The following is a 14,288-nucleotide window of genomic DNA, read 5'->3' as shown; positions in this document are numbered from 1 at the left end:
GTCAACCGTTCAGGTCAAGTCTGGAGTGCAGAAATGGGAGTCCTTGCAAGGGGTCAGCATTTAGCCCTGCTACAGTTGTGTCTGTGGTGGCTCTGTGCGTGCTGAAGGCTGTGGGGTGATGAGGTTAATGAGTCGTGGCTTCAGATCAGAACCCTGGTGCTCACCACGGATTTGGAGAAAGCTTAGGTTTGGATGCAGACCTCATGTCTGCTGAAATCCTTGACCTGCATACTTGAGACGTGCTTTTGGGACATTCAAATGCGAAGCATACATCTCTGCTCCACCAGGCAATGAAGGAATCGGGCTCTTCTGAGATCCTTTTCTCTCTCTCTCTCTTCCTCAACTGCTGCTGCAGCATTGGGACTTACTTTCTGCTGTGGGACAGAGGCAGAGGATGTAGCAGCTTGATGAAAGCAACGCTGCTTTGCTAGGACTACCAGATTTGCTGCAGTCAGCAGGCCTGCCGTGGGCACAGAGATCACCTGCTCCCTGTTCCTCATACGCCAGCATTGTTCTTCCTCCAAAGCTCAGAGGCAGGCTGCTAATTATAGCACGTGCCCATGAATGGGTTTGTCGGGTAATTTGGCTTTGACAAGCAGCTAGAATAAAATGAATTCTTCCCTTCTCTTCCCAACTTAGACCCTTCTGCATCGGGCATCCCAACTGTACAGGATCCAAATTTCAGTGTCTCACACCCATAGGCACCGACTTTAGTTTTTGCTGGTGGGTGCTTTGTGGATGTGGGTGTGATCCTGCACCGAGCCCTGTGCATGCCCAGATGAGGAAGCATGTTATTTCAACCTGGCTTGTCTGACGTGGCTTGTGGACTAGTTTTTTTTGGGGGGTGCTTGAGCCCCAGAGCACCCATGGAGTCAGCACCTATTCTCACGCCCATCTGTTCCCAAGAGCAGAGGGGGCAATTGCATAATGGCAATCCACCTGCTGGCCTCAGCTAAGGTTTTCCCCTTTTGATCCAACTCAGTAAGGTTGCGCTCTTGCAGCAAGTGGAGAAGCAGGGGGTTGAACTCGGTGCACGGGCCTCCTCACCCCTTATCAGCAGGCTCTTGAGCAGCATGCCATCAGCTGCTGAGCCCTCTGCCTGCCTTCTTGGGGGACCTCCTGTACCTCGATGTTCACTGTCCCACGTGGCCCAACGACAAGGGACAGTGGGAGGTGAAACCACCAGCTGAAATCCAGACCAGCACTGCATGCACGAGGGGCTCCAAGGAGCCAGGGACAAGCACTGAGCCAACGGAGGCCCTAGTTTGACTCTACTGTTGCCCTACCTGAGGTGTGTCTAACTGCCGTGACCGCAGTGCACAAGCATACCCAAGCCAGCTTTAAACTAGCTGGTCTTGGAGCAGCTGCAGAAGCACGGAGCCTGGCACGTGCTTATTGCCGGGCTCTGCTCTGAGTCCCTTGATGCTGCAGCCACCCTCTAACCATGCCCATGCTTGCTGGTTTAAAGCTGGGCTGGCTGTGTCCGCACGCTTCAGTAACAGCTCTGACTGCCCCAAGTCCCTGTTTTCTCTCCTATACATGTTACCTACCAAAGGTTGCATGTGTGTAGCCATACTAATTGTGATTTAGGTCTTAATATAGGGATATTAATGTGGCACAGGTATGGTGGGTACAACTCCCTTCTGCTGAGTGTAAGCATGACTGTTCAGTGGGTGGATTTGGACTCGTTCTGCTTCTTGCTCGTCTCAGCTGGAGGGGGAGGCAGCCTGAGTGGCGGCGTGGTGACGTCTGGCTCCATCCCATGGCACCTTGAGGTGGAGACTTCTACGTATAGATCATCTCTTGGCCAAATGGAGGTCAACATGGATGAGGAAAGAGAGGCCATTTTAAAGCTTCTAGCGGGGCATTAAAATTTCAGTACAAATGCTACTGTAGCTCCATCCACTGGAAGGCCTCAGACAGCTTTATTAATAATTTAGCCACATATACTCACTGCCAAGGATTTATGAAGATGGGAAAACTAAGACACGGGGAGGTTAAGTCTGAGTTTTCAAAGAAGTCTGGTGCCTAATGCCCTTTGGGAGGCAATTTGCCTGGTGCTATAAAGTAAGACAATGGCTGGGCCAGGGCTGGGCCGGGCCTGGTGGTCGGTCATTGTGTCCTAATTGCTAGCCTACAATCACCCATCAGCAAAGTGTGAGCATAACTTGTAAGGAGGCAGTACAGAATGTCCTTCTGTGCAGACAGTCCTACTTACCAGGGAGAGATTGCTCCTTTCTCTTCTCTCTGTCTCCCTGCGACAGGGAGAAAGTTTGACCTGTGTTCACCACTGTGACAGAGGCAGCTATAATTTGCAATGGGTTTTCATTCACCTGTGATGAACATCTAGACACATGTGCACGTGCAGTAGCCAGGCACAGAGGCTGGGATTCATTAGCGGCAGGATAGCCACCCTTTCTCAGTCCTACCCTGACACTCGCCTATCACCCTCAGGCGCATACTCATTTTCCAGCTAGCATGTGAAAACTGGCTTATACTCATACTCAAATCCTCTTTTGTCCCCACTCTCTTTTAAGCAGTGCAGAAGACCATATGCTCTCAGGGTGTGTGTATATCGGTGCCTAGCCCGTGCTACAGGGTTGTTTTAGCCAAACTCTGAGCTGGTTTTCACTCAAACCTCTCTGCGCCGACAGAGCCCTTCACTCAGCTGCGGAGAGTTAGGCTTCTCCCAGTGCTCGATAGCCAGCAAAAGGCACAAGAAGACAGTCCCATGCCTTCAGCCGGGTGTCATGGCCCGTTCAGCAGCTGGTGCATTCCCAGAGTGCTGCCAAAAGCGTATGGATGTGCACTTTCTAGGACTTGGCAATCGCAACGGCTCCCTACCATCGCAGGGTCTGCTGGCAGAGGCAGGTAGAAACAGACACGGCTTTAGACCTTAGCAGTACCCCTCCCTGTGGTGGTGCCATTGGTGGCAGTGCCATCATACCCTAGTCTGAGCAGGCGTGACCAGCACTATGCCCTTTCTATACCAGGAGGCTCCCTTGTTTTACTACCAGCAGGGGAGATCAACTGATCCCGGAGCAACAGTAGGAAGTTTCTGCCCAAATAATCTAGTGTAGACAAGGCCTGTCTGTCTTCCTGTCAGAGAAACCCTCCCTTCCCAAGGAGGGAAGGGTGTAATCAAAACTGGAGAGCACGTGGGTGAGTCATGCTGGGAATGCTGCTGCGGGAAATAGATCTGAAAGCATGCTCCTCCTCCTTGCTGGCGTCTACTCTGTAGTTTGACTGACTGATGAATAGAGGGCAGGAAAACAAAGGTATGATTAGACAGTGATGTAGCAGCTCTCGGATCCCCTTTTCCTACCCCCTGTCCTTCACGAAGGGGGAGAGTGAAATTTCTTATCTTCTTGAAGCCAGAAAAGTGACTGAATAAATGTTGCTCTGCCATTCCCTGTTACATTCCCAGCCTCCAGTTTCAGGAAGGGATAACAGCAGGGTCTGTCGTTTGGGTCAGGTAGCATCTTAAGCCACAATTTTTACCTGGGTTTGGAGTCAGACGTGAGATGGAGATGCACGTCAAGTACCGAGGCTTTGGAACAGGCTCCCCACAGAGGCGGTATGCTCATCCACCCTCACGATCTTCAGAAAGCATCTTGATGTCCATCTTGCTGGGGTCATTTGATCCCAGCAGTCTTTCCTGACTTTGTGCAGTAGTGCAGAGGGGCTGGACCCAATCATCTGTAAGGTCCCTTCCAGCCCCTAACAACTATGAAACAGTTGTGAGTTTAGTCCTGGGGCCATAGACTCATAGAAAATGAGGGTGGGAAGGGACCTCAGGAGGTCACATCTAGTCCAACCCCCTGCTCAAAGCAGGACCAGCCCCAACTAGATCATCCCAGCCAAGGCTTTGTCTAGCCAGGTTTTGAAAACCTCCAAGGATGGAGACTCCACCGCCTCTGTGGGTAACCAGTGTTTTACTACCCTCCTTGTGAGAAAGTTCTGCCTAATATCCAACCAAAACTTCCCTTGCTGCAGCTTGAGACTGTTGCTCCTTGTTCTGGCTTCTGCCACCTTCATTTCTTGGCAAGTGCTAAGACACTGGGCCCACTAGTGTTACTTCTGTGCATGATGGTAGTGGCTGGGAGCCATAGACCAGCACCCCAGGGCAGTAAGCGGCATACACAAGGAACCAGGGAAAGGTTCCTCCCCTCCAAGAGCTCACAGTCATGTCTAAGATGGGATGAAAGGTGGCCACACGGGGGGAGGGTACATGGGACAATGGCACAATATGACTTCCCATAACCGTTCTGCAGGCTGTGGAGCAAAGCAGACAGTAATAGACAGTTTCTTTCTCAATAGTGAAAGCCAAAACAGACAGTTCCCTTCCTGCCCTGATTTAGCAACCCTGGAAATTCCTACCAGGCAGTGGAAATGAGGCTGGGCCCTTTCTGCCTTCTACTGAAACAGTAATAATAAAGCTTTTGCAGCCAGAGCTTAGCCAGCAAGCTGGGAGAGAAAGCAGAGCTAAATCTCCTCGTAGTGCTGCTGACTCTCCGATATTTCAGAGTGGGAAGCAGATAAGCACCTGGGTGGGTGGGTGGGTGGGTAGTAGCTTTGCTGGGCTAAGAGGATTAAAATCTTTGGAGTCGGTAAGTTGGCAGATAAGACTGGCGGATGGCAGGGAGCAGATAGGGAAGCCGCACTTTTACAGAGGCTCTTTCTCGGTCTGTTCCCACCTCAAACCACAAGGAAGTGTGGACCCCCGTCCAGATCTGACTTGGGAGCCAGCTTTGCTGGCCTGTAGCTGGAGGCCTGAGAAAGTTGGCCTTTGCCTGTTACAGTGTAGTCACTGCCTGGGCCTGCAGCTTGAGGAGAAAGTGCTGCTGACCGGCACCGCTGCTTCAGCTTCTCCAGGTTCGGCAGGCGAGGCTGGAGGAACAGGGAGCAGCTTCTGGGACCAGCTTCCTCCAGCTCGATAGACGCGCTGTTGTCCTCATAGAGTCCTCCAGCGACTCTTGTTTACAGTGCACCCATCGCCCTTATCTGATGCCAGGCTGCCATGCAAAGCTTGTTGTTCTCAGGTTGGTCACGGTGGGGAGTACTTGGATGCCGGGTTTAGAGAAGGGAGGGATAGATAGATAAGCATGGGTAATAGGAATGCTTAAAACCTCCCCAAACTTAAGGGGGAATTGCACCTTCACTCTCTTTGAGAGAAAGTCATACAAATGCTGTGTCCCCATCTTGCCCAACACCCTGTCGCATGCCCTTTCATAGCAATTGGAATGAGAATCAGTAATGCAAAGACACTGCCCCAAACAGGGCCCTTCTTGTGGGCTGTCCCATCAGTGCAAAGGTGGAGGAAGAGTCCTAGAATAGTAGAAATGAAGGGCCTCAAAAGACCTCGAAAGATCGAGTCCAGCCCCCTGGTTTGGGCAGTGATACTGTTGAGATCAAATGAACCCAGCAAGTTGTCTGCCCAGTCTCCCCTTGAAGACTTCCAAGGTTGGGCACTGCACCACTTCCTTGGGAAGTCTATTCCAGATTCTGGTCACACTTACTGTAAAGAAGCTTTTCCTTGCGTCCCACCTGAAACCATCCTTTAACAGTTTATGGCCATTGCTCCTCCTTCCTGGGGGAAGTCCCAGCTTTTGGGACACTTGTTCAAACCTTCTCTTGAAATCCTGTTGCATTCACCCACTGCCAGTAGAAATCATTTCCCCCCACTCCTGGCGGCTGGTAGCTCTGTGCTTTTTTTATTTCCAAAGTGCATGCGGTACCCCTGAGAAATCGTTTTTCCCCCACGCCGGCCAGTGCCTTTTCTATACACTGCGTGTAGTTTGTCTCGGGCATATAATCATTTGCAAAACCACTCCTGGGCAAGGGCACCCCATCTTCAGGAGAGAAGGATATGAAGAACTGTAGAAAGTTGCTGCATCTTTATCCCACACATGCAGGGTGTCCCTGCAAGGGAATTCTACAATGCACATGTGAAGTCTCATGCAAGAGATAGGAGCCAAAACTGGGTTGTCAGGTATTTATTCATATCCCCTAGAGCAGTGGTTGCCAACTCTTTTTTTCCCATGCCCCGCTGCTGGGAGTGGAGTGCAGCAGTGGCGGCCCGGGGGAGCTCCTGGCACACGGTGTGGCTCATCATTTTTGTGCGGCACCGCCGACATTGCCCCCACGACCCTCATTTGGATTGTGATCCAGGGTTGGGAACTGCTGCCCTAGAGGGAAGTCTTCAATTTTTGCAGTATCCAAGAGGCCTGGAGGTGTGATTCTGTTCAGAACATCACACCTCCAAAATGTGGCTGCTAATCTGAGCCTCCTGGGGAGGGATCTCATGAGATCAGGCGTTCCCCATGACATATTTGCTGCTTCCTGTGTGCAGTCATGATGGAAGTACTGGGGGAGCCATAACATGGGATGTCCGTATCAAATTGTGAACACTGTTCTGTACCATAACTTCAGTTTTGAATTTGTGCTACGTCTTTGGCAAAGCCTTGATGGAGACAAGGTTACTGGCTCAGATTCCAGATAGCAGCCCCGTTCAGGGAAAGTGCATTACACTTTTTTGAAGGCCCGTTGCTGTCAAGGAGGCACAGAGCAGTCTAGAACCACCAGCTTGACTGTCTATTAACCCCAAGCCTGGAAAACCATGGAGTCTCTGCATGGATGAGCAGGACAGAGAGAGAAGATGAGACTACCTGGTCTGATGCACTGGCAGTTCTTGGACTCACAGAAGGGCAGGATCAGACTAAAACTGGATGCGTTTAAACTTCTCCTGTTGTATAAAGACCGGTGACTTGCCAGCACTATTTGTAAGAGTGAAGTGACTCTGCTTAAGAAAGTCTGTGGTGCAGTGGTATGCCTCTTGGCTCCTTATGCTAGCAGCTGTGTGTTCAAATCCCTGTGTCTTTGATGGATGGAGTGTGAATTGCCGTACCTTGGAGTGCTGAGCTTGGTGGGTTTATTAAAAAGGATTATGTGAAGTGCAAGTGGCAGGGGGATTGCACTTGATAACCTGGGAGGTCCTTTTTGATCCTGTGCTACTTGCTTGCCTGCCATGTTGTCCCTGAGGGGTCACTAGAAACAGTATTGCCCTCAGTGGCACTCTGTGAACCCTTGGGTAAGCAATGAGGGGGCTCCGGAGATGTGAAGCACTCGTGGAGAGCGCTAGGGAAGTTGGGCTCAAAGCTCAGGGAAAAGGCACGAGATTTGAGATCCCAGAGCTAGGAACAGCAACTAGACTTGACCCAGATCCTTTTGACTTAGACTCCCAGGGGACTTGTTGTATAGGTCCCATTGCACCTGACTGGTGTCCGCACAGTGCTGCGCTGAACCAGGCTGTGACAAGCGGCTGTTCTGGAGCCTGGACGACACTCCAGCTTCTAGTCCAACCAAAAAAAGCAGAGCCATTGAGGCAGGCTGAAAAATAAGCATTTAAAGTATTACCTGAACATTTGGTGGGGGGGGTGGAAATGTAGACATTATAGCAAACAAAGCACACAGGCGGGATCCCCAAATGCCTGGGATGTGGGACCAAGCCCCAGACCCCTGCAGCCCAGAGACTAGCTGTGTGTAACTAAGAGCCAGGACTGAAGTCTGTGTCCTGAGCATGCCTTGGGGAGGGATGTGCGGGGAGCAGCTCTCCCTCACCAGGAAGACAAGTCGCCCTCCTCACTGGAAGCCAAGCTCTGATGCCCCCACCCAACCACTCCTGCCTCCAAGGCTGCTGATCAGGCACAAGTTTCCTCCCTCAACCTTGGCTTGGGACTAATCTCCTTGTCCTGCCCTGGTGCAGCTCGCCCAAGCCTTGCAGTGTAATTTGAGCGCTGAGCTCTTAATCTCTTGATCTCCAAGGAAAGGGAATGGCACCCTGCCCGCTGGAGAGATGGGCAGGAAGTGAGGCATGGGGGAGGAGAAGTGACTCCCCCAAGGTCGCACCATGGCAGTGGTAGACTTGGGAAAGAGCTTGCTCGGTTCAACCCCCCTGGGCTAACATCCCAGCTGTTAGATGACACTGCCCCAGCAACATGCTGTTCCCTAGGCCAGCTGACCCCTCCTGTCCCATCCCAAACTCCAGACAACATGAAAATACCAAGGGCTTGGGCTTTGCTACCAGCTCATGTCCTGGCCCCAGCACTCTTGCAGGAGGTCCGAGCACCCAAAGAGGTGAAAATCCCTTTTAGGGTCAGCCACGTTTTCAGCAAAGTCTTGTGCTGTGTCGTGTCTGAGCCAAATTTGCTCGCCCTGTTCACTGCTGCCCCTTTAAAAATGAAGCCACTTCTCTCTAGCCGCTCCCCTTGAGCATCTGTGCTTTCAATGCCAAGGTCTCAAAATGCATAGTCCTCAGCATCAAGGATTTTAACTCCTTCTTAGAGCCAGCTGGGGCAAAGAGGAGAGAACAGCATTGTCGTCCCAACGGCTTTTGATTTTCTTTAGGGGGGGAAAAAAAATCTCGGCCTTGGTTTCCCCCCTCTCTCCAGGTGAGGACCTTCCCTTCCAGCCTCACCTTGAGGGGTGCTGAGAGCCGGGCCAGCCCATGTGTCCGTGGGGAGAAGAGCCGGCCACGTGCTGCTTGGGGGGCAGGGGAGAGCAGGTCTCATGAATGAGTCAGCAAGCAGAAAGCAAGGAGCAAGCGTGCGGGAAGCGCCGGCTGCCTCCTGAGTTTGCCTTGGGCTGCCTGGGCTGCCCCTCTTACCAGTGGATTGCAAGCCCGAGCGTCCTGGGAGAAGGCTTGGAGAGTGGGAAGGACCCGTCCGCCCCCCAGGATGGAGTAGCAGCGCCTGGATCTTTTTCTCTCCAGTTCTTCCTCTACCAGCCAAACTGGAGCGTTCATCTGAGCTTCCTAGCATCCTTGCTTTCCTCCAGGAAGAAGCCGTCTGCTCTTGGCGCTACTGAGATTCAAATCAGACCTTTGCCGGGACACGAGTGGGGAAAGCAGTGTTAGATGAGAGCAGCTTCGCTCCAGGATCGGGGCAAGGTTAGCTTGAAAGCACCACTAATATCAGTTAATCCTGGCCACGAGAATTTGATTCTGATGATTATTAACCTCAAATCCTTTTGGTTCCGGTCCAAAATTCTTCTTTAATCTCTCAGGGTTGTTTTTTTTTTTTTCTTTTCCATCTTATCCTGTGGCAGCAGCGAATTCGGCAGACTCCAAGGCAGCTGCACCTTTAAAATTGGATTTCCCCTGACAGAAGAAATCTGAGAGCGGAGACAGGAGGCTGGTGCCTGGGCGTGTGTAGCAAATCCATCCAAGCTTTCCCCATCACCCTCCAGGGCCGAAACTCTGGTGCCTGAAAAAAGCACCCCGAGCCAACCGTGTGGCGGAGCCGCGTCAGTCCACAGGGACTTTTCCTTCCCCAAAAGTGCTGTGCGTGCCTGTAACTGAGCCGACGGCGTCGCCCCCCGAGGATTTGGGAACGTCGTTCTCGGTGCCAGGGTGGCGGCTGCTGAAGAGGCATTTCCTTGGGTTCCTGGGGGGCACGTTGGCACGTGGACCGAGCACCTCCCCCTTGCAATGACTGTAACCGTGTGAGTGTTTGCTGCGACCTGTGTGCTGCTACTGTTCCTCCTGCTCCTTTTACTCCCCTCACACTTGTTTCTTGGCCTGCTTCAGAGCATTTGTGCCCAGTCTGGTGATAAGATGGCAGCATGTGTCACCCCACTCCATCATGCACCATAAAAAGGTCAGGCATTGTCATTAGTACTGAAGAGTCCCCTCTGCTCTCTCCCATGCCATGCCCTGCTCTTCTCCTCTTTCATGCTTTGACTTAACCCCTCCCTGGACCTCGCTGGGCTCTTCATGCCCTCTTCCCTCAGTTGTCTCCACTGCAGCATTGCTTTTTCCTCCCACCCTTCGCTTGTATTTCAACTGGTCAGCAACTGGCTTGAAGGATGGGCTGGGGGCTGGGGTCCACTGAAGTCTCAAGCATCATAAGATTTCCCCTTGCTTTGCCCTGGAAAAGGTGTTTCCTTCCAGACCACCTCCTTCCATCTCCTGGGCTTTATCTAAGGGCACCCGAGTTCCTGGATTTCCTTCCAAGTTCATCTCAGCTTGTGGTTGTCGTCTCTGGGGGCCTCTGCCCCAAGGACATGGCTGGAGCATGCCTTGGTTGGTGCACAGGACAGTGACAATCTTTGCATAGCTGGGTTGCTCCCAGCTAGAAATGGTGCATCTGCCACCCTCCCTAGCACTGTCCTCTATGGGCAATTGAAGGGACCGTCCTGGGCTGTCATGGAGAGGGGCAGATGGTGCTCCTGTGACTGGCTGGACCTGCTGAGACAGCTGAGTACGTGGCTGCTGTTCCTCTCCCCAGATTAGTATCCTGAGTCCAGGATCTGTCTCTTGCAATTTATCCTACCCGCTCCCTGCCTCTCCTTCCCCTGGGCTTTCCAAATGATGGGAAGCCGGCAGCTTTTCTTTTCCTTTTGCTGTAATCCCTTTCCACTCATTATCCTTAGGACTGTCCCTCAAATGTCTCTTTTCCAACTGGTGAAATAGCTTGTCCCAACCCAAACCCCTTCTGTACCTCCTAACAACTTCCTAAACATCTTTTCCTCTCAGCCTCTCTTTGCAGTGCCCATAATGTAGGGCCAGGGAGAGAGTTCACACGGCAGCTCAACTGTTTCATCTGCCCTCTGCTACTTGCCTCTGTTTACACCAAAAACCTCACCGCTCCTTTTCCTCCAGCCCTAACTCTTCTTAGGTCCCTAAAAATTAGCCTTCCTCCTCAGCTCCCTTTCAGTGCTCCTGACCCCATTTTTTTGTATTCCTTAAGAAAGGCATAGCCAGTAAAGCCTTTCTTCCCACAAAACTCCCCCGTAACTCAAGTCTTTCCACACGCTCCCTCCTTTTTGCCCTTTCCATCTATTTCTGTCTCACTCGCATTAATTCCCCTCTCTCTCAGAGCACCTAGTTTTGTTGTCCTAGAAAGACTTAGGTTCAGCTTTAACTGTAAATTAGGAATAGAAATGAATCTGACTGTGGGGACCTCTGGTGCTGACCTCTATCAAAGACAGTGCTGGACCTTGGGTCTGATCCAACAGGCAGGTCTTTTGAAGGGGGATTTGATGCAATATGCCACGGTATAATTATTAGAGATGTCTCTGGGTTTCCAGGCAGGATGCAGCTTCTGTATAAAGGCCAGCACTTTGCTATCTTTCTCATGCATTTGTTAAGTCAAGGTTTTCACAAGGGGCTGTGGTTTTGGGTGCCTTCAGAGTGGGGCTCGCAAGCTGGCATGCTTAATGGGCTCTGGTATCCAGACCGTCCATGGTCAATGGTTTCTGCAAACCAGAGAGTTTGGGGTTTGTCAGCATCCAACAATGGAAACACCACAGATCACTGGTGCCTTTGGAAAACCGTGGCCTAACAGGCAGTGGAAATAACCTCTCCCAGTTATGGCTTCTTTATCCAGTACCTAAGGTGTAAGAGAGACCCTGATACGAGGTATTTTTCCACGAAGAAGTGCACAAAATATTTGCAGTGCAAGGTGATCTTTTTTCCCCCCTGTTGTTTATAAACTCGGGAAATGGATCAATTTAAGTGAAAAATCCATCAAGTCTCAGGAAGTTTCCTGTTGATTGCAGGCCCCTTATTCGGTGCGAACAAGCCGACTTCTGAAAGAAACCAGAGCCCATCCAAGCAAAGGGTGGCTTCAAAACAAAGCAATTCCCAAAGTCCTAGTGCAAACCATAAAACAGGAAGGAAACTGCAAAATGCCATATGAAAATGGGTGTTGTTCTGCTTGAAGCAGCTTCATCCCTGCGAGATTACTTGACAGAAAATGTGTAGCAGTTCCTGCCCTCCCTCTTTTCCACCTCCCAGAGGCTGGACCTCCTTCGCCTTGCAGAAGGGAGCCCTCCCTCTCCGCTGTCTCTCAAACTGCCTGCCTCCACCTTTCTCCAAGGAGCAGCTTTATCAGGGAACAGCATTATCTTCTTCCAGAGCTCCCCGTTTCCTCCCACTTCAGATCCCACTCCCAGTCCCAAGGGCCCCCTCCCTGCCCGCTAATTGGACTCACAGGCCCTTGCATTTACTGCACCTATGGAGCACAGAAATAAAAGCTTTCCCATCCGCCGAGTGCCGCACACTGCACAACTACAGCTCCCATGATGCAGCGAGTATGATGCATCCTCTTTTTCTGTGGAAATGCAGCCTCACATGATTTCCCAGCGGCTGCAACACAGAGAAAGCCAGTCCCTCCTGAGATTTCCCCGAGGAAACAGAGGCAGGGGGGTCCCAGCTTGGAGATGCTGGGATTGCAAATGAGCTCCTCTGGCAGCAGAGACTCCAGGACTGCAGAAGACTGGTGACTTCAGAGAGGATTCGGCCAGGTCTCTCCAGCAGGCATCCTTTCCCAGGGTCCTGTACGCCTCTTGGTCCCCTACTCTCATGTTTTCTCTTTCCTGTGTTCCTGCCACCCTCCCCACACCTTTCCTTGCCATCATTCTTTTTTCCCTGAAGTCTCTCAGTTTTTTTCCCCCCCTAGTTTTCCCTTTCACCAGTTCTCTTACTAACAGTTGCTGCCTTGCACCTGCTCAGTAAGCAAAGCCCCACCTGCAATCTGGGCCTGTGACGGCCCCATCCCTTTGGGCCTGCCCAGTGCTCTGCGGACTGCTCTGCAGCTGTGGCTGATGGGATAAGCTGTGCTGTAGAAGTGACAGGCCTGATACGTAGCACCTTGGTCTAAATACACAGGAGTGCAACCATGTTTCCCAAGAGACCGATGTGTTCAGGCCCTGCGTGCCCTTTGGCTTTGCTGTGGTCGGTGCTCACATAACAGCCTTTTTTTTTTTTTTTTTTTTTTTTAATTTTAGTGGCCTCCCTCGGAAGTGGGGCTGCTATCCCACAGATGCTTGTGAGAGTGGAACTGGAACAGTACTAATTCCTTGACAGCAGTTGGATTACTGTTATCTATCCCTGCAAAAAAATGCTGTACACAGTAGCAGCTGCATGTGTGTGCATGTACGTGCACCCTGCCTGGATGGCTACTGATGCTGATGTGGGGTACGTGCAAATTGTGGCACTCCAGATGTGCCAAGGAGTGGTAGAGGGGTGTGTGTCTGTGTGTGTGGGGGTGGGGGCGGGGGGGGGGGGGGATATATGTTTGTAGCTGTTATTGAAATCAGCACGTTTCAATTCCAAGCCAAGCTGAATGCTTTGAAGATTTCCCCGAATTTGTGTTAGCAATGAAGGATTGTTGTGGTCTTTTGCAGACCAGTTGGGTTAGGCAGCCAAATATCTGGGATCCTGATTCTGAGATCACAGAGGTGTGAAGTGGGGATGCTTCAGTGCCTGTCGCTGGTGTTATGCTGGGTTGCAGTCAGAATGAGGCACTCAGTTTCCACCTGAAGGTTTTTCAGTCTGTCTGTCTGTGCTAGTAGGCTGGTTATTTCCTGAGGAAGGGCTTCGTTGGAAGACCTTCACCACTGCCCTTTGCGCTTTGCTCAAAGAGCAGCTTTTGCGGTGTCTTGGCTCACCCGCCACTGTGCTGGGCTGGAATCAGACAGATGCTGCTGCAGAAGTGGACCCAGCATGTCAGCCCAGGTTTCTCTGAATTTCCATGCCAGGCTTTGTTGGATTTCTGGGTGAGAGTTTGCTGGTGTCCCTTCTGTGTGGGTCCAGGCTGATTTACTCATCCTTGTTACATGCATGTGGTGGTTGTAGATATAAACCGGGCAGTGTGCTGCCTGTGGAGCACTCAGAGTGGTAGTGTAAGGCTTTTGGACCAGAAGACAGGGCTATAGAGCAAAACTGCCTAGACCAGTGGTTTCCAACCTTTTTTTCATTTACAGATCCCTTTGGAAATTTTGAACAGAGGTGCGGACCTGTGCGGATCCTTTAATTGTGTGTGAGGGTATGCATATACTTTTGATTGATTGTAGCCATCTTTCATGGGCCCCTTAGACATAGTCCATGGATCACAGATTGAAAACCACTGGCCTAGACTGACTATGGAAGGTGTGTGTATTTGCTGTTTGGGCACCTGTGTAGCTACATATATGTATTGTGGTTGCTTTTAGATACCTTATTATCTCTCAGTAGCATGTGGGAGCCCCAGTCAGCACTCAGTGTCTCATTGTGCTAGGCATTGTGAAGACAAATGCCGAAGAAGATCATTGCCATCCCAGCAAAGACAAGCCAACTTAAATATTTTGGGGAGCAGAGACTGGGAGGTGGTTAGGTCTGAGGATGTGTAATAGTCACAGCCATGGTGGGAGGAATTGACATAACGGTCACAAAAATCAGTGCAGTAGCTGTGAGTCTCGTGGTCAGGGCTGAGGATGGGTATGTATGGGTGCCCACAGAACGGGTG

The 14,288-nt window shown here is 51.3% G+C and overlaps 1 protein-coding gene across 5 annotated transcripts in view; it reads left to right on the top strand.

The window, feature by feature from the left end:
- GRAMD1B (GRAM domain containing 1B) overlaps nucleotides 1-14,288 on the top strand; it is a 180,088-nt gene that overhangs the window by 76,492 nt on the left and 89,308 nt on the right. The window contains exons 1-2 of one of the 5 annotated variants that reach the window (XM_090026806.1): nucleotides 12,169-12,306; nucleotides 12,790-12,979. The exons of 3 other annotated variants lie outside the window; for them this stretch is intronic. In XM_090026806.1, coding sequence (XP_089882932.1) covers nucleotides 12,903-12,979 — 77 coding nt within the window. In that variant the 5' untranslated portion in view covers nucleotides 12,169-12,306; nucleotides 12,790-12,902. Of the gene's footprint in view, nucleotides 1-12,168; nucleotides 12,307-12,789; nucleotides 12,980-14,288 lie in introns of those variants that run through there. One more of the 5 variants, XM_090026808.1, reaches the window with a different exon arrangement.

This window comes from Crocodylus siamensis, chromosome 14 (genome assembly GCF_052110815.1).
Source record: "Crocodylus siamensis isolate JL-2025a chromosome 14, ASM5211081v1, whole genome shotgun sequence".
In the NCBI taxonomy this organism is placed as follows: domain Eukaryota; kingdom Metazoa; phylum Chordata; order Crocodylia; family Crocodylidae; genus Crocodylus; species Crocodylus siamensis.
The sequence above is the reverse complement of the archived record's forward strand: the minus strand, read 5'-3'. Positions and strand labels throughout refer to the sequence as shown.